This window comes from Carassius auratus, chromosome 32 (assembly GCF_003368295.1).
Source record: "Carassius auratus strain Wakin chromosome 32, ASM336829v1, whole genome shotgun sequence".
Classification (NCBI taxonomy): domain Eukaryota; kingdom Metazoa; phylum Chordata; class Actinopteri; order Cypriniformes; family Cyprinidae; genus Carassius; species Carassius auratus.
Genome location: NC_039274.1, coordinates 842,837 through 867,299, shown reverse-complemented (window position 1 = coordinate 867,299; position 24,463 = coordinate 842,837). Strand labels below are relative to the sequence as shown.

Sequence of the window (24,463 nt, the reverse complement as noted above, 5' to 3'; positions counted from 1 at the left end):
ACTTTACCACTCACTATTCTAATTATATTCTTCAAAAAAAAAAAAAAAAAAAATTCTAACTACATTTCTGATCTTTTCTTTGTATTCTATTTTCTTTTCATTTATTATGCAATTGTATGAATGTGTAAAGACCTCTAACACTAGCTTGCTCTATTCTTTTTCTATTCCGTTTCTTTTTATTTATTATATTCTTTAAAAGGCCATGCTAAGTGTACTGTGTTAACCTAACTGAGACTTGTACTGCTTCGGAGGATAAAGGCCATAAAGAGATTCATTTACAGTGTTACAAAGTTTAATTCTATTAGGGAAAATGTTCAGGGTTTGCCGACAAATTCAGTTTTGTGAAGTTTAATGAAAGTTTGTGTAATACACCGAGAATAGAACTTATGCAGTTCTTTTTTATTATTATTGTTTCTATTGTTTTTTCACCGTTGTTCTGTGGAAGATTCTGTCACCAAAGTAAATTTCTCGTGTATTTAAACATATCGAGCAAAAATAAATATTGTTTTTCTGACTTTCATTGTTTCTCAAATCTATATTAATTATATATTGTTGTAGGAGACGTGCATAATGAGAATTTTGCTTTTCCATTTCTTTGTTTAGTCTTTAGTATTTGATTCAAAGTGATTAATAAAGTAAAGAGAAAACACAATAAAACACAATAAAATGGATTTATTACTTAAGTTTGAGAAGAAGTTAAATTTACAGAACAGAGGAGAATAAAACGGTCTAATTTTCTAAATGCTCTCACTGAGCTAATAAGGAATTTTACAAATTACACAGTTTGATATCCTGTGAGATATTTGAGACCGACTTCATTGTATAGAACAAAACAAACAAAAAGAGCGGGAACTGAAACTAAGGAAACTGATTCGGTGGGGGGTGTCGGTCAAACATGGAGCGGTGGGCGGAGTTAAAATCTAGCAGCATGTGATTGGTCCTCGTTCCAGCCGTTATTGTTCGAGTTGTCCAATTAAACGCTAGTTTCTGGGTTTGACCAATGAAAACAAGCCATCAGACGCTTCCCTGTCTCTCTGATAATTAGCATAGACCAGTCAATAAATTCCTCTGTCCCGCTCTCTCTCATCATTGCCTCGTGAGGTTTTGATCTCCAGCAGCATCATGCCTGAACCAGCAAAGTCCGCGCCGAAGAAAGGCTCCAAGAAGGCCGTCACTAAGACCGCCGCGAAAGGAGGAAAGAAGCGCAGAAAGTCCAGGAAGGAGAGTTACGCCATCTACGTGTACAAAGTGCTGAAGCAGGTTCATCCTGACACCGGGATCTCTTCGAAGGCGATGGGCATCATGAACTCTTTCGTCAACGACATCTTCGAGCGCATCGCCGGTGAGTCGTCTCGTCTCGCTCACTACAACAAGCGCTCCACCATCACTTCCCGAGAGATCCAGACCGCCGTGCGTCTGCTGCTGCCCGGGGAACTGGCCAAACACGCCGTGTCCGAGGGCACCAAGGCCGTCACCAAGTACACCAGCTCCAAGTAAAGCTCCGCTGCAGCTCAACACACAAAGGCTCTTTTAAGAGCCACACAACTCTTCTTAAAAGAATTTCTGACCGTTGTGTGGAAGGCTCACAGCGGGAATGGTTTCGGGGATGTTCGCTGTCTTTACAAAACCTAAAAGCCTCATGTTTTGTTTTAAGTATTTTAAGTGTAACTAGGGTTAAACGTTAAGTTATTTCTAAAGTTATGTTAAGTCAACGAACGTATTGGCATCCAAAGTACGTATACACACACACACACACACACACACCTCAAGGCTAACAACATCACAGTAGTGATGGCCGATTCGTGAACGAATCGTTCAATTTAACCGGTTCTTCTTAGTGAACCGGTTGAACCAGTTCACCAAATCGAACTGAATCGTTTGAAACGGTTCACGTCTCCAATAAGCATAAATCCACAAATTACTTAAGCTGTTAACTTTTTTAACGTGACTGACACTCCCTCTGAGTCAGAATAAACCAATATCCCGGGGTAATCCATTTACTCAAACAGTACGCTGAATGAAATGCTGTGAAGACCGAACTGAAGATGAACACCGAGCCGAGCCAGATAATGAACAAACACGCCCACTGCTGGAGCAGTTCTCGTTCTCGAGTCAAGAACCGGTTGCTTCGGTGTTCGGATCACCAGTACACTCAACCGAGAATCGTTTCTGTCGGACGCGTCCGATTTGAGAACCGATGAGCTGATTCTCGTTCTCGAGTCAAGAACCGGTTGCTTCGGTTTTCGGATCACCAGTACACTCAACCGAGAATCGTTTCTGTCGGACGCGTCCGAATTGAGAACCGATGAACTGATGATACTGCGCATGCGTGTAATTTTGTAAGTATTTTGTTAAACATCGGAAAGTGTGATAAAGTAACTATATTTTATTTTGATTTTTTTTTAATTATTTTTTTTAGATTAATGTTTCCAATCTGTATATTGTATATGTATAGGTCAAATGGGTTTTCAGGGAAGTTGTACAATAATTAAGACTCTAAAGACTCTTATGTTTAATAGGAATAAGGGATGATTTATGAGATATCTGTACTGTATTTATAGTTAATGATGACATTCACAAATTGAGTTTGTAGTAAACAGAACATGAACACGAGTAGAGCAGCTGATGACACTGAACTGCAGCACGTGCCGGTTAGAGCGATTCTCGTTCTCGAGTCAAGAACCAGTTGCATCGGTTTTCGGATCATCAGTACACTCAACCGAGAATCGTTTCTGTCGGACGCGTCCGAATTGAGAACCGATGAACTGATGATACTGCGCATGCGCGATTCAGCGTGAAGCCAACTGACTCACAGCATGTCTCTGAACCGAAGGGATTCTTTTGGTGATTGATTCTGATTCTGTACTAGTAACGTTATGAGCGGGTGTTTTGAGGGCTTGGAGGAAGGGCAATCTGGCGAAACGTAAGTTAATTTAATAACAAATACATCGCAATGGATTATGTTTAGTAAGTGGATCATGGTTTCTGCACTGATGACACCTAATTTATTTACTTTATATCTTCAAGACTTAAATCCTCATATGCACATTATTGCTGTTACTGTATTTAGGTGTTGTTGCAAAACTCAAATGTAAACTTTTCATGATTATGAAGTTTTAACTGACTAAAGTTATGATTACTGACTTTATATATTTGAATGTTTGATAGATGCCATTACGTGACGCCATTACGTCATCGCCAATGACGTCATTACGTCGAGCGTGAAAGAACCGATGAACCGGTTTTTTCAACCGGTTTATTGAATCGAACCGTCCGAAAGAACCGGTTCGCGGAAAAGAATCGAACTTCCCATCACTACATCACAGGTGAACACAAAGGGAACACACCTATCGAGATCTGGGGGAACGTATAGTACCGGTTCAGCCACTGGCAGACTTTCATTAAGCCTTGGACCAATCCTGTTAGAGAGGAGACAACCGCGAACACATCCACAACATGCAATACATCCTGGACGTAACAATTTAAACACATTGACACCTATAAATGAATGAAGGCTATATCTTGATAGAATAAACTGGCATTTTGATTTTATAAATTATTGCCTTTTACGATTGTTGACCGTCCAACATTATAACAGTTAGATCTTGGGTAAAATCCATTTTACTGCTCGATAGACATCAGGGACTCATGAACAACTATCACAAAACATACACCCATAACAAAAAATTAAAATAAAACCTATTTCCTAACAAAATAAGTTGATAAAGTTGATAATGTGAGTAAGTGAAGGTATGATTGAAGAAGAGATCGCTTGAAGGAGGTGAGTGGGGATCGGATCAAGTGGACAAGCAGTAGGATGATTGGACAGGACAAGTTTGGAGACGTCCATCTCTGAGAGTGGGGAGAAGGAGGATAAAGAGAGTGCGTCGGTCATTGTGAAGTTGTCCTCAGTCTGTGGCAGAGTGTTGTTGGTCTCAAGAGCATATTGGCAAAATATTTGTTTTTGTCATTTTGATGAGTAACATTCCCAGACACTTGAACTATATCATGAAATATCTCAATTCTCACCTCCATAGATTATGTAAGATAATTTGCGATGGTCAAAGTAGCCTAATAATGTAATATATTAACTATGCATAAAAACTGTTTTCTGTTTTCTTAAGTAATAGATATGGGTCATGCCATAACATATTTTTATATTTCATATATTTATATTAAATATGAATATAACATTGAAAGTTAATGTGATATAAGAACGTTGTAAATTAGGCTACTAATTTTTCATTTTAGAGAAAGAGGCCATTAAAATTATCAAAGACCATTTTCAATGACAGGCTAGAGCTCAATCACTCTCAAAAACTCCCAATAAAATCATTGAAACTGTTAACACTGTGAAATCAATATCTTAATTACAGATTCGTACACACATCTGCACTTTGTTGTTTCTGACAAGAGAATTCACAAGAAAGAGGTATTCAGTGAGTGAGCGAGTGAAGAAAGGACTGGCATTTTAGCGATGACTCATCGGAACACCTCTGATTGGTCATTGCGTTCAGAAGCTCAACAGAACCGTGTGTGATTGGTTATAATGCGCAGCGCCTTGTCTCTGGCTCAGCGCCAGCCAGCGAACGCAGATCTGAATCAAGCAGCTGATGATAGGACTCGCTGAAAGTTCTCACGCCGGTGTGATTGTATCAAATATAGAAAATATTAATCAGCTATTTTTTCATTTTTTGGAAGCTGCATTCAACTTCGGTCCCCCCTGATATAAGTCACACGTACCACAAACTAACATCCTGGTATCGTGTACTGTAATCGAATGTAGCCCAAGTTAATACCTGTTGAACAGTAGACAGCACAGGTGGTGTTTATCTTATAATGATCTTCATCGCAAACAATAAACTTTGCAGATTTGCTTTCAATTCAGTGCAGATCCAAAGCCACGTCTTCAACAATCTTGATGTTCTTAAACTTTCTGTTGCAACTCTGAGTGAACCGCTTCAGACAGAGAAAAGTAGACGACGCATTTGGAATAAACTTTAAATTTATAACTTATACTGCATTAAGATAAAGTAACGAGAGGAGCGTCAACCACAGTAACGAAGTAAAAATACAGATTTCCCCCCTAAAAATTTACTCAAGTGAGAGTAAAAGTGTGCCCTGAAGTGTCGGACCGGCAGGAGACGACAGTACTAGCTCAGTACTAGCTCCTAGGCCTTAGGCGTCAGGACGTTATAATGAAGGCTATCCAGCGAAAACAACGGTCCACAGAACTGCTTTCCACTAGAAGCCTTCAGCCTGGGAGCGCCACTCTGACTCTAGCCCCTGTACATCTAACTTCACATACAGTATAGTTCAAAATAATAGCAGTACAATGTGACTAACCAGAATAATCAAGGTTTTTCGTATATTTTTTATTGCTACGTGGCAAACAAGTTACCAGTAGGTTCAGTAGATTGTCAGAAAACAAATGAGACCCAGCATTCATGATATGCACGCTCTTAAGGCTGTGCAATTGGGCAATTAGTTGAATTAGTTGAAAGGGGTGTGTTCAAAAAAATAGCAGTGTGGCATTCAATCACTGAGGTCATCAATTTTGTGAAGAAACAGGTGTGAATCAGGTGGCCCCTATTTAAGGATGAAGCCAACACTTGTTGAACATGCATTTGAAAGCTGAGGAAAATGGGTCGTTCAAGACATTGTTCAGAAGAACAGCGTACTTTGATTAAAAAGTTGATTAGAGAGGGGAAAACCTATAAAGAGGTGCAAAAAATGATAGGCTGTTCAGCTAAAATGATCTCCAATGCCTTAAAATGGAGAGCAAAACCAGAGAGACGTGGAAGAAAACGGAAGACAACCATCAAAATGGATAGAAGAATAACCAGAATGGCAAAGGCTCAGCCAATGATCACCTCCAGGATGATCAAAGACAGTCTGGAGTTACCTGTAAGTACTGTGACAGTTAGAAGACGTCTGTGTGAAGCTAATCTATTTTCAAGAATCCCCCGCAAAGTCCCTCTGTTAAAAAAAAGGCATGTGCAGAAGAGGTTACAATTTGCCAAAGAACACATCAACTGGCCTAAAGAGAAATGGAGGAACATTTTGTGGACCGATGAGAGTAAAATTGTTCTTTTTGGGTCCAAGGGCCACAGGCAGTTTGTGAGACGACCCCCAAACTCTGAATTCAAGCCACAGTACACAGTGAAGACAGTGAAGCATGGAGGTGCAAGCATCATGATATGGGCATGTTTCTCCTACTATGGTGTTGGGCCTATTTATCGCATACCAGGGATCATGGATCAGTTTGCATATGTTAAAATACTTGAAGAGGTCATGTTGCCCTATGCTGAAGAGGACATGCCCTTGAAATGGTTGTTTCAACAAGACAATGACCCAAAACACACTAGTAAACGGGCAAAGTCTTGGTTCCAAACCAACAAAATTAATGTTATGGAGTGGCCAGCCCAATCTCCAGACCTTAATCCAATTGAGAACTTGTGGGGTGATATCAAAAATGCTGTTTCTGAAGCAAAACCAAGAAATGTGAATGAATTGTGGAATGTTGTTAAAGAATCATGGAGTGGAATAACAGCTGAGAGGTGCCACAAGTTGGTTGACTCCATGCCACACAGATGTCAAGCAGTTTTAAAAAACTGTGGTCATACAACTAAATATTAGTTTAGTGATTCACAGGATTGCTAAATCCCAGAAAAAAAAAATGTTTGTACAAAATAGTTTTGAGTTTGTACAGTCAAAGGTAGACACTGCTATTTTTTTGAACACACCCCTTTCAACTAATTGCCCAATTGCACAGCCTTAAGAGCGTGCATATCATGAATGCTGGGTCTCATTTGTTTTCTGACAATCTACTGAACCTACTGGTAACTTGTTTGCCACGTAGCAATAAAAAATATACTAAAAACCTTGATTATTCTGGTTAGTCACATTGTACTGCTATTATTTTGAACAATACTGTAGTCAGATAAATATGTCAATTTGCCCGTCTTACATTCCTTCCAGCAGATCTGAGAGCGAATCCCGCGAGCACAACCACCGCTCGGCCTATTTTGATATAAGGAGACCAGTACCTCCACCCCTCCCAGTGGTACGAGGAGTGTGGGAACAAGTGAAATTTGTGGAGAGGGCTGCAGGGGTCGCAGTATCTTCAGGTTTGATCCAAGTCTCTGTCAGTGCCATGAGGTTGAGACTGGAATGAGGCTGAGGTTGAGTTGAGTCATGAGGTCTGTTTTGTTAAAGGGGGGGTGAAATGCTCGTTTTCACTCAGTATCATGTTAATCTTGAGTACCTATAGAGTAGTAATGCATGCTTCATAACTCCAAAAAGTATTTAGTTTTATTATATTAATAAGAGAAAGATAGTCTGTACCGATTTTTCCCGGAAAAACACGAGCGCTTCGAGGCGTGACGTGTGGGCGGAGCTAAAGAATCACGAGCACCAGTTGCGTTGACAGCGTTTGGAAGCTGTGACAGCTGTGAAGGCTGAAACTGAACGAGAGCAGCAGCAGCAACGACTCGCTCCGAGCGGGGCTCGAACCCGGGTCTCCGATGGGAGGGGACGCACTAACAAGGAGGCAGAGATATTTGAAGCAGTTTTACTCACCGCCTGCGGTTCCAACACACGATCGCGACCCTTTTTCGTTGGGATTGCATTATCCTTAAGAAATAAACGATATGCAAACCGTCGTCAAACTGGGCCTTGTTTGTAAAACAAGCATCTTCGAAATGCAGGGAACAAACACAAACACTTGCACAACTCTGTTGATGCTCTGTAAAAATAAACTCCATCCACTGGTCCCTTAATGCTGTTTCTCTTTTGGTAATCTGTGCAGGGTTGTCTTGCCCTGGCAACCAAAAACACACTTCTTTTGTGACATTTGGCGCCGCTCTCGCTCTGATCAGTGAAGTCTGTTGTGCTCTCAGTGCTCTGCTATACGGGAGCGCGCTCTTCCGGCAGAAGTGTCTCAGGACCCATATAAGGAAATTCTGCTCCATCTAACGTCACACAGAGCCATACTCGAAAAAAACTTTCCCAAACTTGTGACAAACCGGACTTTTGGAACAAAAATACTCCTTCAAACGTACAACTTAATTTTTGAAACTTTGTCCATGTTTAGCATGGGAATCCAACTCTTTAACAGTGTAAAAAACTCAGTATGCATGAAATAGCATTTCACCCCCCCTTTAACAGCAGACTGGCAGTTTCAGAGACCATCTGGAATAGAGAGTGTAGTAGTAGAGGTCAGAGAGACAGGCCTTTCCTGCGATGTACGTAGTGTGCTCTTCGAGTGTTAGTAGTGATAGAGATCTGAATGCACATAGTGACTACAAGTGTAAGAAATATTTGAGAACAAGTTATACCAAAAGTAAAGAAAGTGGGGGGAAAGCAATACTCAGGTGCCCTGTCGGTGTCCTTGCTCGGAGGAGACGCGCCGGTAGAGTCGATGGTCTTTACACGAGGAGGATTCACACGAAGACTGCCGCACTGAAGCCTACCGTTTCTGTATTTGCCTGATTACCAGACAACAAAGAAATCTTCAAATCAGTTGTAAAAACATAAAGGTCGTTCCTGTGATCACAAACCGGCTGGAGTCAAACACCCTCAATGACCCCTGAAGGGAGACAGGACCCCTTCCCAGCAGAACACAATTCTACAAAAGTTCTTAATCTTTCTCATAATATAAGTGACAACTGTGAAATTGAGACCATTTTACCAATTGCACAGATACCTTTAAATTTATACTAAACATGAAGTGGAAAAACAACAACAACATTTTCACAAGATATGACATGGCATCTGGATGTTCTTGTTTTTGGAGAAGAGTGAGAGTCAGAGGCAAGGAGGGAGAGGAGAGGGAGGAAGAGTCGTAAATAGGTGTTGTTTACACTCCTTGAAGATCTCTGTTCCAGATCTGTTTTATTGCATGGCAGAATGGTATCTGTTTCTCTGAGTTCCTGAGTTTTGGCTTAAGGAGTTAATTTCATAAGGAAATAATTTCACTCCTTTCAATGCAAACATTTAAATGGACAGAGTGTGGATGAAACCTGATATTACTTTTAAAGCACATATTTAATTTTAACAATATGTCTATATAATATTCACATATGCATTTTTTTATCCCTACAGTTACAGCATTAAATACTATTTAAACATTTTACATATTATTGACATATTTTATCTCACAATTCTGATGTTTTTGTCATGCTGATATGCAAGTTTTCTCCAAGTTCAGAGTTTATAACTTCATTCAACTCAATAATTGTGATATTGTCAATTATGAGGAAAAAGGTAGAAATGTGGGATTATAAACCCATGATTCTGTGTATTTATTTTATCAGAATTGTGAGATATAATCTGGGATTTGCATTATGTTTTCTTCCATTTTACACACATTAAAATGGTAACTGGAAGCTAAATGTTCAGTTGACAAAAAAAAAAAAAAAAAAAAGAAGAAAAAAAAAAAGATTGTTTGTGTGTATAAAGATCATGAGTTTCAGCTTCAGTCATAACCTTTTGGCTCTTGATCGATGTGGACTAGGGTTTGGAGCTGTGAAGTCGGGTCGTGTGAATATACAGATGAACAAGAGCGGAATAAGTTGCTGCTGGAAACTAAGTTCCCTGTACTACCACTGCTCTCTCTCTCTCTCTCAATTCAATTCAATTCAATTTTAATTCAAATGAGCTTTATTAGCATGACTGTGGAACACAATATTGCCAAAGCATCAACATATTATATATAAATAATAAAACAAACAAACCATATATTTACAAATCATGTCATATGTAGCATAGTAAATATAAATAAATAGATAAATAAACACAATTTATCCTGATAAATGAATAAATAGAGTCGGTCTCTCTAGAGAATTAGCTGACTCTGGCGTTGTGAATAGCTAACACATATTTAGCCGCTAGTGCAGCTGTACTATCATCTTCTCCCAGTAAGAAGAACATGTTCTCAGTGTCGCTCAGTTCAGAGAATGATGGAATTAAAATGTCAAATCTGGGCAGAAAGGTTTCTCTTATACTGGTGTATTTAGAGCAGAAGAGCAGAAAGTGTTCCTCATCCTCGATGTGCTGTAGATCCTCTGCTCTCTCTCTGTCCATGTTTGTCTATGTCTTCCTCTCTCTATCTCTAGATCATGGTCACTTAATCTGTATTTGGAGAGGATTTGTCTTTCTTTAAAATGTTTAATAAATAGATAATTGGCCAACTTAGTGGTTCTATTGAGGGCCGAGTAACATTGCAGTTTATTCTGGAGGGCAAAATGTGCTTTTAGTGCTTCATCATGAGTGACTTTTAGATGTTTGTGGATATGGTTAATAAAAGGTTTGGGGTTGATGGGGAGTATATTCTGATGGATGAGTTGAAGAGCGAGTGAGTTCAGAGGATGAGGTTCTGCTGAGCTTTATATTGCACTGACTCTGGGTCAGACTGATGGAGGTGATGCCAGAACTGAACACATCTCTTCTGGATCTCCATGTTCAGCGGGTACAGGCCCAGCTCAGCCCTGCAGGCCGCAGTGGACGTGTTTCTGTGAATCCCCAGAATATTTTTGCCAATTTCCAATTGTAATTTTTCTACTGATGTTTTATCCCAATTTTTTAAATTTAGTACTGGTCCCCAAGTTTCACATCCATATAAAAGAATTGGTTTTATTATTGAATTATATAATTTTATCCAGGTTTTAATGGGTAATTTTAAGTGTCCACATCGTGACTTTATAGCATAGAAAGCCCTCCGAGCCTTTTCAGCGAGTGTTTTCACAGATTCCAGATTGACCGTCAGGTCCCAGTCGTGCCCACACTTATCCCGCGGTAGTTATTGGGGTCGAATCGATCGCCGCTCTTAAATATGGGGGTGATGAGTCCCTCAGACCAGATCTCAGGGAAGTGTCCGGACCAGAACACCAGATTAAATCATTTGCCTATTGTTTGAATCATGCTGGGACTGCTGAGTTTAAGCATTTCATTATTAATCAGATCTTGTCCACATGCTTTCTTTAATTGAAGATTTTTAATATGTTCTAATATTTCAGATATTGTTATTTATTTATCTAATGGATTTTGATAATTCTTAATAGTTTTTTCCATGTCTTCTAGTGTTTTCTTTATTTTACTCTGGGGTTGGTTGAGGTCGGCCGGTTAAATTTTCTGATACAGATTTTCAAAGTAAGATTTCCAAATTGTGCCATTCTGGAGTGATATCTCTAATTTGGGTTTTTCCAGTGTTTTATATAGGTTCCAGAAAGTGTTTTGATCTATTGAATCGTCAATTTCTTCAATTTTAGTTTGAAAATATTTTTCTCTTTTTTTCCACAGAAGTGTTTTGTACTTTTGCAGACAGTCTGCACTGTAATGAATTGCTGTAAAAATTACAGCATTATTTTACAGCCGCGGACTGTTTTTTAATAATACAGCATATTGCTGTAAACTGCAATGCATTCTGGGGTCACGTGTAGGTCTGACTCAAATTTACAGAATTTTGCTGTAAATTTCAAATCATCGGAGCCGCATCGTCAACGGTCGAGGAGATTAACGTTAAAGACAAGAGGAGTGATTCACAACTGTGGTAAGTGACTTCAGTTTTTTATATTTCTTGTTTGGTAGTTTATAGTATATGAATGCATCTACATTCGCGGATTATATTGGTAACCCCAGATTCAAGCATCATCCGTCCGCGGGGCGCGAGGCAGAATTGCGCGGGGTTTCAGTAGCGCGGTCGCGGTAGGATTTCACACATCCCCCGGCGCTATAGCAGCCATGGACAGAAAATCTCTGGAATCCTTCGTTATGAATGACATGTTTCAGTGCTAATAGTTTATATTCACTGTAACTTAGTGTTTATCAGCACACTTCGTCGTGATTATTTTATGATGTAAAACAACTTTGCACATGCAGTCATCTGTTAACACGGGCGCCGAAATAAAACGCGTTTCTAAAGCCTCGCGGTCAGTCAGGGTCGCTCACGGAGGATGTGTGTGTCATATAAATTCTCAGTGGTGCTTTTCTAAGAGGTTAACGTAACCAGTGAGATGTAGATTTTTTTTGAGCATTTGCTAACTTCAGGTAACGTTAATGTGAAAACTTTAACAAATCTGTTTGATATAAAGTCTGCTTTGTATAGTTAGCCTAATTTATTACCTTAGGGCGACCAAATACGTTTTCCTTGAAATTATTAAATATGCTATTTATATATATGTGTCTATATTTATGTCGGCCGGCAAATCTTGTGTGTATTTTGGCACAGGGTGCACAAATGCTCCTTATCAGTGCGGTGACACTTGAACAAATGAACTGATCATGCGCGACACTGACCAATAAACAAACGAGTTGTTTTATTGCGTCTATGACTTGAATCTTATCATCAGTTGTAGTGATGGGAAGTTCGGATCATTTTACCGAATCGGACTTTTGAGTCTCGTTCAGCAAAATGAACGAATCTTTTTTCGAGTCATTTCAAATAAACGAACAACCAGAAGGTTCAGGAAGAAAAAAACAAAGTGCTTGCAGTCTGTTTCACATTAGGAGGCATTTTGCTGCATAATCGATCCACCACTGACCATATGCAACTATGGAAGCTCAACTTCCATTAAATGGACTGAAAACGCTCAAGTAACGTTATAGGTCTCAAAACGCTTGCTCTGCGCCAGTGGATACACACCATAGACAGTAAAAGAAATATGTGCATGTCACAGACTGTCTGGGCATGCACTTCCGCGTTTCAGAGATCCGCCTTTTACTTTCCGTCAACATTACATTAATTAACGTTTAGAAAATTTATTTTTGACATTTGTGAATCAGTTCAGAATCGTCTGCTTATGCATTGCGATACATTTAAGAATCACATTTTTATCCCACCCCTACTAAATATAGTATGTAATGTAAATGTAAAAATCTGAAATACAAAAAAAAAAAAAAAAAAAAAAATGGTATAGGTATTAATTTCTTTTGTGATATTGATTGTTTTAGGAGACACTTTGACAAGTGGGCACTGGATGCTGAGTATTGAAGGCGAGGTGGTGTGTGAGGGCACTCAGCCCAGTTTCCTGTCCGGCCTTGCCACTCTGTTTGCTGCTTATTACTAGTTTAATCTTGAGTATCAGGAGGAAGCAGTGTGTACCTTGGAGTTCATTCAAAGGTAATGGTTGAATTCTAACAACTTCAGAACCAGCATTTTATAGATAAGTTATATCAGAACATTCCTTTTAATAATGTTATGTTATCAGTGTTATTTCTGTTGATGCCTTTAAAACAATGTGTCTTAACTCGAGAAGAGAATATATTTGTCTCCCTATTTAACACCAGCAAGCTATTGAGTTAAATATGTTTTTTTTTTATTATTAGTGGACATCTCCAACTTTCTTGGAGGTCCTAAAACCGCTCTTAATTACATATTGTCTGTTTCATGACCCTTTAGGTGCTTTGTGGGCATAAATCCAGAGAGAGGACCCAAAGCCAAGGGAAAAGTGCCATCGAAATAAAAACAGGACAAGTGATACAGAAGAAAATGTGTGGCAGTCAACCCACATGTTGCCACTCTTCTGTGCAAATTCCAATGGAATTTCTGAAATGTAAGGATACACACACACCAAGATTGCGTCTTCCTTTTATTGTTCTCTATCTGCCTTTGACTGTACCTCTCATCCCTCTGTCTCTCTCTGACTGTACCTCTCATCCCTGTATCTGTCTCTGACTGTATCTGTCCTCCCCCTATTTGTTTCTGAAAGTATTATTATGTTTTGTAATATATCTAATGTATTGTCCTCTTTACTCTTTTCAATATTTCTAGTCACACTTTGAATCCTGGGATGGAACTTCATCTGGAGCATAATTGTTATTTGGTTGATTTTTATCTGTTTGATGGAAAGTTTGTATGACTTCTGCAAGTGCGCGGCTCCTTCCGGTCAGTCATGCATCACTTTTTTTTGTATGACTTGTTTGGCAATATTGGTCTATTCCTTAATGATGATAGCTATCTGAAAATGTCTTTGTGGTTTTTAAAGGATTAGTTCACCCAAAAATGAAAATTAAGTCAATAATTACTTATGTCGTTTCACACCCGTTAAGATGTGGCTCAGTGAAGCGTGCATTTCTAGCAAGATCATTTCTTTTTTTCAATGCCCAGAAAGCCTCTAAAACATTTAAAACAATTCATGTGACTACAGTTGTTCAACCTAAATATTATAAAGCGACGAGAATACTTTTTTTGCCAAATCATTTGCTCAGAACGTGTATCAAACTGCAAAAGTCACACGAACCATTGAAATTTCAAAACACTTATGACGTAACGAAGCCTCATTTACTGAAATCATGTGACTTTGGCAGTTTGATATGCTCTGATTTGAACTGAGAGATTAATAAAGCTTTGAAGCTTCATGAAGCAGTGTCATCCATCACGAGATACTGTTGAATAGTCATTATTTAGTTTTTTGGCACACAAAAAGTATTTTCATTGCTTCATTACACTAAGGTTGAACCACTGTAGTCACATAAACTGTTTTAAATATGTTTTTAGTACCTTTCTGGGCATTGGAAAGGGAAATGATCTTGCTAGCAATGTAGGCATCACTGGGCCATCAGGTTTTATAAAAAATATCTTAATGTGTGTTGTGAAGATGAACAAAGGTTTTAAGGGTGTGGAATGACATGAGGGTGAGAAATGACAGAATTTTCACTTTTGGGTGAACTGTTTTAATATGACCATGTTGGTCATGTTTCGGTTATAACGCAGTTTGAATATTTCTTTGTGTCAAGGTCCATGATGGCCATTATGTTCCAAGTAATAAAAAAGAAATCATGCCAAAATTTCATATCCATTTAAAAAAAAATGAAATAATTTTAAAATAAATAAAAATGAGTTCAAAATAATATACTTTTTATGTCATTTTTTTATGTAAATTTGAAAGTGATTTATAACATTTTGACCTGTTTTTTTTTAGATTTTAAAAATGTTATTTTTTTATATTTTTTTGGTGAATTAAGTTATGCATTATATAACACTTTATGCAGTTAAAGTTAAGTCAGCAATAGGGAAAATATATTGTATGCTATCATTTTACATACTTTAAATATAGCAAATACACATATGCTTTTTTTCAAAGAATTGCTTTGCACAGTAAACTACTTGAAAGTGTGCATTTGCTATTTAAATAATTGTTAAATGCCATATACAATGTATTAAAAATGCAGTATATAATATATTTTTTTGTAAAAATGCAGTATACAAAATATAAAAAAAATACTGTAAAATTTACAGTAAAATACTGACAGCAGGGTTGCCAGCCAGTTACTGTAAATTTTACAGTAGTCTTACTGTAATTTAATTTACAGAATTTTACTGTAATTGAGAATACAGGAAAAATCTGTAAATTAAATTACAGTACGACTACTGTAAAATTTACAGTACCTGGCTGGCAACCCTGCTGCCAGTATTTTACTGTAAAATTTACAGTAATTTTTTAACAGTGTGAGTAAGAAAGCCGTAATGTCTGGCTGGACGGATCTTTGTGCTTTTTGTTGGAAAGTCTCCTGAGTTCTTTTCTGAGACCGGCGCATTCATCATCAAACCAGACATCCTTTCTCTTTCTCTGTCCATTGGTTCTATGTTTGGTTTGCTGTTTAATATTAGATAGAGTTATCAATGTTATGAATATATTACTTACATTTTTTGTTGCTAAATGTATTCCATTAATATCTAAGGTGAAATCAGTGGACATAAAGTCATCTAGCATTTTCAATATAGTCGGATTGTTCATATTTTCTTTGAATTGTTCTGAGTTGGATTGATTCCACTTGAGTTTATGTTTCAGAGGAACCAGTTTTTCAGCTTCAGGTGGAGCAGTTTTGGTTATTTGACATGGGGCTTTCAGATAAAGCACAGTTTGGCAGTGATCGGACATCGAGAGCTGAGGTCTGACTGTGAAGGCATTGATAAAGTTTTGATCAATATCTGTTATTGAATAATCAACCACACTGGCTCCTAATCTGGAGCAGTAAGTGAATCTACCTAATGTATCTCCACGAGTTCTGCCGTTAATGATGTATAATCCTAAACCTTTACAGAGTTTCAACATTTGTTTTCCACTAATGTTCACTGAAGTATCATAGCTGTTTCTCGGTGTGATATTAGATGAGGGGTGAAACGTGGTGTCATTGGGGATGTGGTCATTATCTACAATATTTACATAATCAATTTCTCGCCCTGTTCTGGCGTTTAAGTCTCCGCAGATGAGGATGTTTCCTCTGGACTGAAAGTGTAAGATGTCCGTCTGTAATGTTGGGAAGCTTTGCTCTTCGTAATAGGGAGAGTCATGAGGTGGAATATAGATTGCACAGAGATAAAGATTAGACTGATATATGATGGATTTCACTTCAAGCCAAATGGATGATTTTCCACTTTTAGCGACTTTAATCGAATGTTTTAAATCGTCCTTGTGCCATATAAGTATTCCAGTCTCGGCCACATTTAATTTTAGAATTTTTTGATGAAGGAACCATAATTTCCTTGTATCCTATTGGACAATGTAAGGTCTCATTACTACGACACCACGTCTCATGAAAGATACAGATGTCCATGTCTGTTACACTGCTGAGTAAGTCTTGGTCTGCAGTCTTATTACCAAAAGTAGAAGAGTGCAGACCTTGTATATTCCAACAACTGATTTTAAATGATTTCATGAACAGGTGTGTGTGTGTGTGTGTGTGTGTGTGCTATGCAGGTTATGTTATGCTATCAGCCTGGAGCAGATGACGTTCAGCAGATGTTGGATCTGGTTGAGTTCAGCGGCTGCAGGGTTCTGTGGTTGTTGAGCGGCCGCTGCGTAGCTCTTGTGTTGGGATGGGGGTCCAGTGGTCCGCGTGGGCTCTGCTGGAGGACGAGGGCTTCTCTGTGTCGCGTAGCTCTTGTGTTGGGATGGGGGTCCGGTGGTCCGCGTGGGCTCTGCTGGAGGACGAGGGCTTCTCTGTGTCGCGTAGCTCTTGTGTTGGGATGGGGGTCCGGTGGTCCGTGTGGGCTCTGCTGGAGGACGAGGGCTTCTCTGTGTCGCGTAGCTCTTGTGTTGGGATGGGGGTCCGGTGGTCCGTGTGTGCTCTGCTGGAGGACGAGGGCTTCTCTGTGTCGCGTAGCTCTTGTGTTGGGATGGGGGTCCGGTGGTCCGTGTGGGCTCTGCTGGAGGACGAGGGCTTCTCTGTGTCGCGTAGCTCTTGTGTTGGGATGGGGGTCCAGTGGTCCGTGTGGGCTCTGCTGGAGGACGAGGGCTTCTCTGTGTCGCGTAGCTCTTGTGTTGGGATGGGGGTCCGGTGGTCCGTGTGGGCTCTGCTGGAGGACGAGGGCTTCTCTGTGTCGCGTAGCTCTTGTGTTGGGATGGAGGTCCGCTGGTCCGTGTGGGCTCTGCTGGAGGACGAGGGCTTCTCTGTGTCGCGTAGCTCTTGTGTTGGGATGGGGGTCCGGTGGTCCGCGTGGGCTCTGCTGGAGGACGAGGGCTTCTCTGTGTCGCGTAGCTCTTGTGTTGGGATGGGGGTCCGGTGGTCCGCGTGGGCTCTGCTGGAGGACGAGGGCTTCTCTGTGTCGCGTAGCTCTTGTGTTGGGATGGGGGTCCGGTGGTCCGTGTGGGCTCTGCTGGAGGACGAGGGCTTCTCTGTGTCGCGTAGCTCTTGTGTTGGGATGGGGGTCCAGTGGTCCGCGTGGGCTCTGCTGGAGGACGAGGGCTTCTCTGTGTCGCGTAGCTCTTGTGTTGGGATGGGGGTCCGGTGGTCCGCGTGGGCTCTGCTGGAGGACGAGGGCTTCTCTGTGTCGCGTAGCTCTTGTGTTGGGATGGGGGTCCGGTGGTCCGTGTGGGCTCTGCTGGAGGACGAGGGCTTCTCTGTGTCGCGTAGCTCTTGTGTTGGGATGGGGGTCCGGTGGTCCGTGTGTGCTCTGCTGGAGGACGAGGGCTTCTCTGTGTCGCGTAGCTCTTGTGTTGGGATGGGGGTCCGGTGGTCCGTGTGGGCTCTGCTGGAGGACGAGGGCTTCTCTGTGTCGCGTAGCTCTTGTGTTGGGATGGGGGTCCAGTGGTCCGTGTGGGCTCTGCTGGAGGACGAGGGCTTCTCTGTGTCGCGTAGCTCTTGTGTTGGGATGGGGGTCCGGTGGTCCGTGTGGGCTCTGCTGGAGGACGAGGGCTTCTCTGTGTCGCGTAGCTCTTGTGTTGGGATGTGGGTCCGCTGGTCCGTGTGGGCTCTGCTGGAGGACGAGGGCTTCTCTGTGTCGCGTAGCTCTTGTGTTGGGATGGGGGTCCGGTGGTCCGCGTGGGCTCTGCTGGAGGACGAGGGCTCCTCTGTGTCGCGTAGCTCTTGTGTTGGGATGGGGGTCCGGTGGTCCGCGTGGGCTCTGCTGGAGGACGAGGGCTTCTGTGTCGCGTAGCTCTTGTGTTGGGATGGGGGTCCGCTGGTCCGTGTGGGCTCTGCTGGAGGACGAGGGCTTCTGTGTCGCGTAGCTCTTGTGTTGGGATGGGGGTCCGGTGGTCCGTGTGGGCTCTGCTGGAGGACGAGGGCTTCTCTGTGTCGCGTAGCTCTTGTGTTGGGATGGGGGTCCGGTGGTCCGCGTGGGCTCTGCTGGAGGACGAGGGCTTCTCTGTGTCGCGTAGCTCTTGTGTTGGGATGGGGGTCCGGTGGTCCGTGTGGGCTCTGCTGGAGGACGAGGGCTTCTGTGTCGCGTAGCTCTTGTGTTGGGATGGGGGTCCGCTGGTCCGTGTGGGCTCTGCTGGAGGACGAGGGCTTCTCTGTGCCGCGTAGCTCTTGTGTTGGGATGGGGGTCCAGTGGTCCGTGTGGGCTCTGCTGGAGGACGAGGGCTTCTCTGTGTCGCGTAGCTCTTGTGTTGGGATGGGGTCCGGTGGTCCGTGTGGGCTCTGCTGGAGGACGAGGGCTTCTGTGTCGCGTAGCTCTTGTGTTGGGATGGGGGTCCGGTGGTCCGTGTGGGCTCTGCTGGAGGACGAGGGCTTCTCTGTGTCGCGTAGCTCTTGTGTTGGGATGGGGGTCCGCTGGTCCGTGTGGGCTCTGCTGGAGGACGAGGGCTTCTGTGTCGCGTAGCTCTTGTGTTGGGATGGGGGTCCGGTGGTCCGTGTGGGCTCTGCTGGAGGACGAGGGCTTCTCTGTGTCGCGTAGCTCTTGTGTTGGGATGGGGGTCCGGTGGTCCGCGTGGGCTCTGCTGGAGGACGAGGGCTTCTCTGTGTCGCGTAGCTCTTGTGTTGGGATGGGGGCCGGTGGTCCGTGTGGGCTCTGCTGGAGGACGAGGGCTTCTGTGTCGCGTAGCTCTTGTGTTGGGATGGGGGTCCGCTGGTCCGTGTGGGCTCTGCTGGAGGACGAGGGCTTCTCTGTGCCGCGTAGCTCTTGTGTTGGGATGGGGGTCCAGTGGTCCGTGTGGGCTCTGCTGGAGGACGAGGGCTTCTCTGTGTCGCGTAGCTCTTGTGTTGGGATGGGGTCCGGTGGTCCGTGTGGGCTCTGCTGGAGGACGAGGGCTTCTCTGTGTCGCGTAGCTCTTGTGTTGGGATGGGGGTCCGCTGGTCCGTGTGGGCTCTGCTGGAGGACGAGGGCTTCTCTGTGTCGCGTAGCTCTTGTGTTGGGATGGGGGCCGGTGGTCCGTGTGGGCTCTGCTGGAGGACGAGGGCTTCTCTGTGTCGCGTAGCTCTTGTGTTGGGATGGGGGTCCGCTGGTCCGCGTGGGCTCTGCTGGAGGACGAGGGCTTCTCTGTGTCGCGTAGCTCTTGTGTTGGGATGGGGGTCCGCTGGTCCGCGTGGGCTCTGCTGGAGGACGAGGGCTTCTCTGTGTCGCGTAGCTCTTGTGTTGGGATGGGGGTCCGCTGGTCCGTGTGGGCTCTGCTGGAGGACGAGGGCTTCTCTGTGTCGCGTAGCTCTTGTGTTGGGATGGGGGCCGGTGGTCCGTGTGGGCTCTGCTGGAGGACGAGGGCTTCTCTGTGTCGCGTAGCTCTTGTGTTGGGATGGGGGCCGGTGGTCCGTGTGGGCTCTGCTGGAGGACGAGGGCTTCTCTGTGTCGCGTAGCTCTTGTGTTGGGATGGGGGTCCGCTGGTCCGCGTGGGCTCTGCTGGAGGACGAGGGCTTCTCTGTGTCGCGTAGCTCTTGTGTTGGGATGGGGGTCCGCTGGTCCGCGTGGGCTCTGCTGGAGGACGAGGGCTTCTCTGTGTCGCGTAGCTCTTGTGTTGGGATGGGGGCCGGTGGTCCGTGTGGGCTCTGCTGGAGGACGAGGGCTTCTCTGTGTCGCGTAGCTCTTGTGTTGGGATGGGGGTCCGCTGGTCCGCGTGGGCTCTGCTGGAGGACGAGGGCTTCTCTGTGTCGCGTAGCTCTTGTGTTGGGATGGGGGTCCGCTGGTCCGCGTGGGCTCTGCTGGAGGACGAGGGCTTCTCTGTGTCGCGTAGCTCTTGTGTTGGGATGGGGGTCCGGTGGTCCGTGTGGGCTCTGCTGGAGGACGAGGGCTTCTCTGTGTCGCGTAGCTCTTGTGTTGGGATGGGGGTCCGGTGGTCCGCGTGGGCTCTGCTGGAGGACGAGGGCTTCTCTGTGTCGCGTAGCTCTTGTGTTGGGATGGGGGTCCGGTGGTCCGTGTGGGCTCTGCTGGAGGACGAGGGCTTCTCTGTGCCGTGTAGCTCTTGTGTTGGGATGGGGGTCCGCTGGTCCGTGTGTGCTCTGCTGGAGGACGAGGGCTTCTCTGTGTTGCATAGCTCTTGTGTTGGGATGGGGGTCCGGTGGTCCGCGTGGGCTCTGCTGGAGGACGAGGGCTTCGCCTGTTAGCGGAGTTTCTGTTGTTTCTTGCGGTGTTTCCAAGGGCTGTGCTTTTCAGCACTCTGGCGAAGACTTTCACTCTTTGCTTATTGAGATGTATGTGGTCATACATATGATGAGGCTGTATGTCTTTGTTATGGGCGAGATGAACATTAGGAATGAGTGCGCAGCTTCTGGAGAGTTCCACATTATTCCCGTGGATGACGTGGAAAGGCACATCGGTGCGTGGCAGCAGTGTGAACAGAGTTACTTTGGCCTCTGGGAAGTGTTGTGTGGCTCTGATCGCCACCTCTCTCATTATAGGAGCCACACGGCCCTTCATGGCCCTTAAATCATTCGTCCCTGTGTGGATTACGATGTGCTTGTAGTTTTCATGTTTACTTTCAGACAGGATCTGAAAAGCACTTCTTGTGTTTGGGCACCAGATTTTCTTGGCTCTCATGTTTGGTAGCAGAAGTCTCTCTTTGACATATTTCCCATTAGAGTCTGTCAGGATAAGAGCATGTGTTTCTCCCAGGTCCTGTGCAGAGGAGCTGTGGATCTGGGGTGCAGGATCAGTCGAGCAGTGAGGCTCTTCTTCCACTGGCTGCTGTTCAGGTTGAGGGTTTTCCATGAGCATCTCTGGACGAGTCAAGGGTTTGGCAGAAGACTCTCTAGGTGCTGAAACAGAGTTAAGTCTTTCTGTCAGATCTGTGATGAGTTCATCTTTGGTGTGGAGTACTGACTTCAAGGCCGATAACTCCTTAAGTTGTCTTCCTAAAGTTGATTTTACTTCCCTTAATTCATCTTTGGTTTTCTGAAGTTCTTCTGTCATTTCTTCTCTGTGTCTCTGCAGAGATTCAACTTCTTGTTTTAAGTTCTTTATTTCAATTGTCACTTGTTCCATGTTGTTGTCTTTCAGGTGGGATAGTATTAATTCTTTTATCTCCACGACTTCTACTTCCAGAAGTGAAAAGTTGTCTTTCATTCTTGACATTGGAGATGGAATGGTAGTTGCTGAAGTCACTGTCGTCTTTAGAACTGATTTTTCAGGAGAGGGAACAATGTTCATATTCTTGTACCCTTCATCAGACAGTGCAAGCTTTTTTATTAATTCAAAATCTTTAATGAAGATCTTGAGAGCAGACTCTGATCCCTGGGCCATGACAGTGCCATTTTGATACAAGTTCAGGGTCAAAAATCTTGTTTCATCATTTTTTTCAGCATCTTCAAATGCTAAGATCTGTCTGCCTTTACAGATGCCTCTTTTCTTGGTAAAGGTGAGATTTTGACAGAAGGCAGTGTGCCATAAAGGGCTGTGTTGGGTGTAAAAGAGCAGGTTGTTCATGGCACTGTGTTCTTGTGTGTCGGGCGTCTCCTTCATCTGCTTGTGTCTGAGCATCAGCCTGGAGGTCTCAGAGCTCTTCTGAGGGTAGATGAAGGGGCGTGGCCAGGATGATGCGTTGGCCATCATTGATTTGGAATGTAAACAATCAACTGAAATAACTGCCACTGTTTTTAATTGTTTTTTGTTTATCATCTCCTAGTGGAGATATACAGCTGGTAAAAATGAGTAAATAAGCCAAAAATGGGGAAAATATGACTTTCACTGATTTCTTTAAAATTCCAGTTGTGTCCAAAATGTCCAAGAATGTTTTTTCTGTGTTGTTCTTTCAAACAGGAATCAAGCAAAAGTCCAAAGAGAGATTCAAAATGTTTTTACCTCTCTTATCCTCCAAGTTTTCTTATAGTGGTTGTTGTTGTGGGCTGTTGTTGTTGTTGTTTTGCTTGATGTTATCCTTTTCCAACATGAGTATCCTTTTCTGCAGAGGTTATCCTGTGATCAGCTTCTCTTGAACTTTTCCTCAAATTAAGGTGTGACAGTGTAAAAAAAAAAAAAAAAACTGTCCAGATTCAACAAAATCTTTGCTTAGATGTTGTCTAGATGATGTTGTATGTTGAATCCTCTTTTTTCATTAGCTTGTTAGCAAATACATTTTATTTTTCTTGCAATTTATCTGGAGTTCAACTCAAGTGTGACTTGTCTCCTTGTCTCTCTCTCTCTCTCTCTCTCTCTCTCTCTCTATCAGTCTGTGTGTGTGTGTGTGTGTGTGTGCTCTTTGGATGCGGCTAGATTATAACTCCGCCTACCGCTCCATGTTTGACCGACACCCCCCACCGTCTCCGTTTCCTTGGTTTCAGTTCCCGCTCTTTTTGTTTGTTTTGTTCTATACAATGAAATCGGTCTCAAATATCTCCCAGGATATCAAACTGTGTAATTTGTAAAATTCCTTATAAACTTTTAGAAAATTTGACCGTTTTATTCTCATCTGTTCTGCCAATTTCACTTCTTCTCAAACTTAAGTAATAAAACCATGTTATTTTGTTTCCTCTTTACTTTATTAATCGCTTTGAATCAAATTAAGACTAAACAAAGAAATGGAAAAGCAAAATTCTCATTATGCACGTTTCCTACAACAATATATAATTAATATAGATTTGAGAATCAATGAAAGTCAGAAAAACGCTCGATATGTTTAAACACACGAGAAATTTACTTTGGTGACAGAATCTTCCACAGAACAACGGTGAAAAAGCAATGGAAACAATAAATAAAAAATACAACTAAAAAACTGCAAAAAAAAAAAAAAAAAAAAACTGCAAAAAAAAAAAAAAAACTGTCTTTTATCCTCCGAAGCCGTACAAGTCTCAGTTAGGTTAACACAGTACACGTAGCATGGCCTTTTAAATAATATAATAAATAAATAAAAAGAAAACAATAGAGCAAGCTAGTGTTAGAGGTCTTTGCACATTCATACATACAATTGCATAATAAACGAAAAGAAAATACAATACAAAGAAAGGATTAGAAAGGTAGTTAGATTAAAAAAAAAAATAGAATTAGAATACTGAGTGTTAAAGTTAGAGGATCAAATAAAGATGTCATAAATATCATCAAGTAAAGATGATCCGAGTTTCTTCTCATCACTGCGGATTTCCACTTAAAGCTATATACACAACAAAAACTCAAGTCTCTTTATGGGAGTGTGTGCGTGAATATAAGGTTCAAGTTTCACTTTTTGAAGGGATATACTGAACTAATGTTTTTTTCTGATATTCGAATTAAATGACTCACAACTATAGTGCTCATAGACAGACAACTTATTACTTTTCACGTACAGCAGCAACAATAATAATTAAACTTTTGTCTCTTTAAGTGAGAGTGTGGGTGGCTCTTAAAAGAGCCGTTGGGTTTGTTCTCGGATCTGAAGCAGTTTATCCTCCGAAGCCGTACAAGGTGCGTCCCTGTCGTTTGAGCGCGTACACAACGTCCATGGCGGTGACGGTCTTTCTCTTGGCGTGCTCGGTGTAGGTGACGGCGTCGCGGATGACGTTCTCCAGGAACACCTTCAGCACACCGCGGGTCTCCTCGTAGATCAGACCGGAGATGCGCTTGACTCCGCCGCGGCGAGCTAGACGACGAATGGCGGGTTTGGTGATTCCCTGGATGTTATCGCGAAGCACTTTACGGTGACGCTTAGCGCCTCCTTTTCCGAGTCCTTTACCGCCTTTGCCTCTTCCAGACATGATGAAGTTATTTATTGTTTCAGTCGAGCGACGAAAACGAATAAAACACAACTGCTGCAGAGAGGCATTTTACATCTGCTTACAGGACCTGACTGAAACCAGCGCTTGTCACATGACGCTCCCCTCTTCACTAGTAGAGCAGGAAACG

At 42.8% G+C, this 24,463-nt stretch overlaps 2 protein-coding genes across 2 annotated transcripts; one reads left to right on the top strand and one right to left on the bottom strand.

Moving 5' to 3' along the window:
- Nucleotides 1-1,076: 1,076 nt before the first annotated feature.
- Nucleotides 1,077-1,712, top strand: LOC113051278 (histone H2B). Its single transcript, XM_026214880.1, has one exon. It carries the CDS (start codon nucleotides 1,123-1,125, stop codon nucleotides 1,495-1,497), a length of 375 nt encoding a protein of 124 aa, XP_026070665.1. The 5' UTR covers nucleotides 1,077-1,122; the 3' UTR covers nucleotides 1,498-1,712.
- Nucleotides 1,713-23,624: 21,912 nt separating this feature from the next.
- On the bottom strand, nucleotides 23,625-24,387 carry LOC113051286 (histone H4). Its single transcript, XM_026214888.1, has one exon. It carries the CDS (start codon nucleotides 24,313-24,315, stop codon nucleotides 24,004-24,006), a length of 312 nt encoding a protein of 103 aa, XP_026070673.1. The 5' UTR covers nucleotides 24,316-24,387; the 3' UTR covers nucleotides 23,625-24,003.
- Nucleotides 24,388-24,463: the final 76 nt, after the last annotated feature.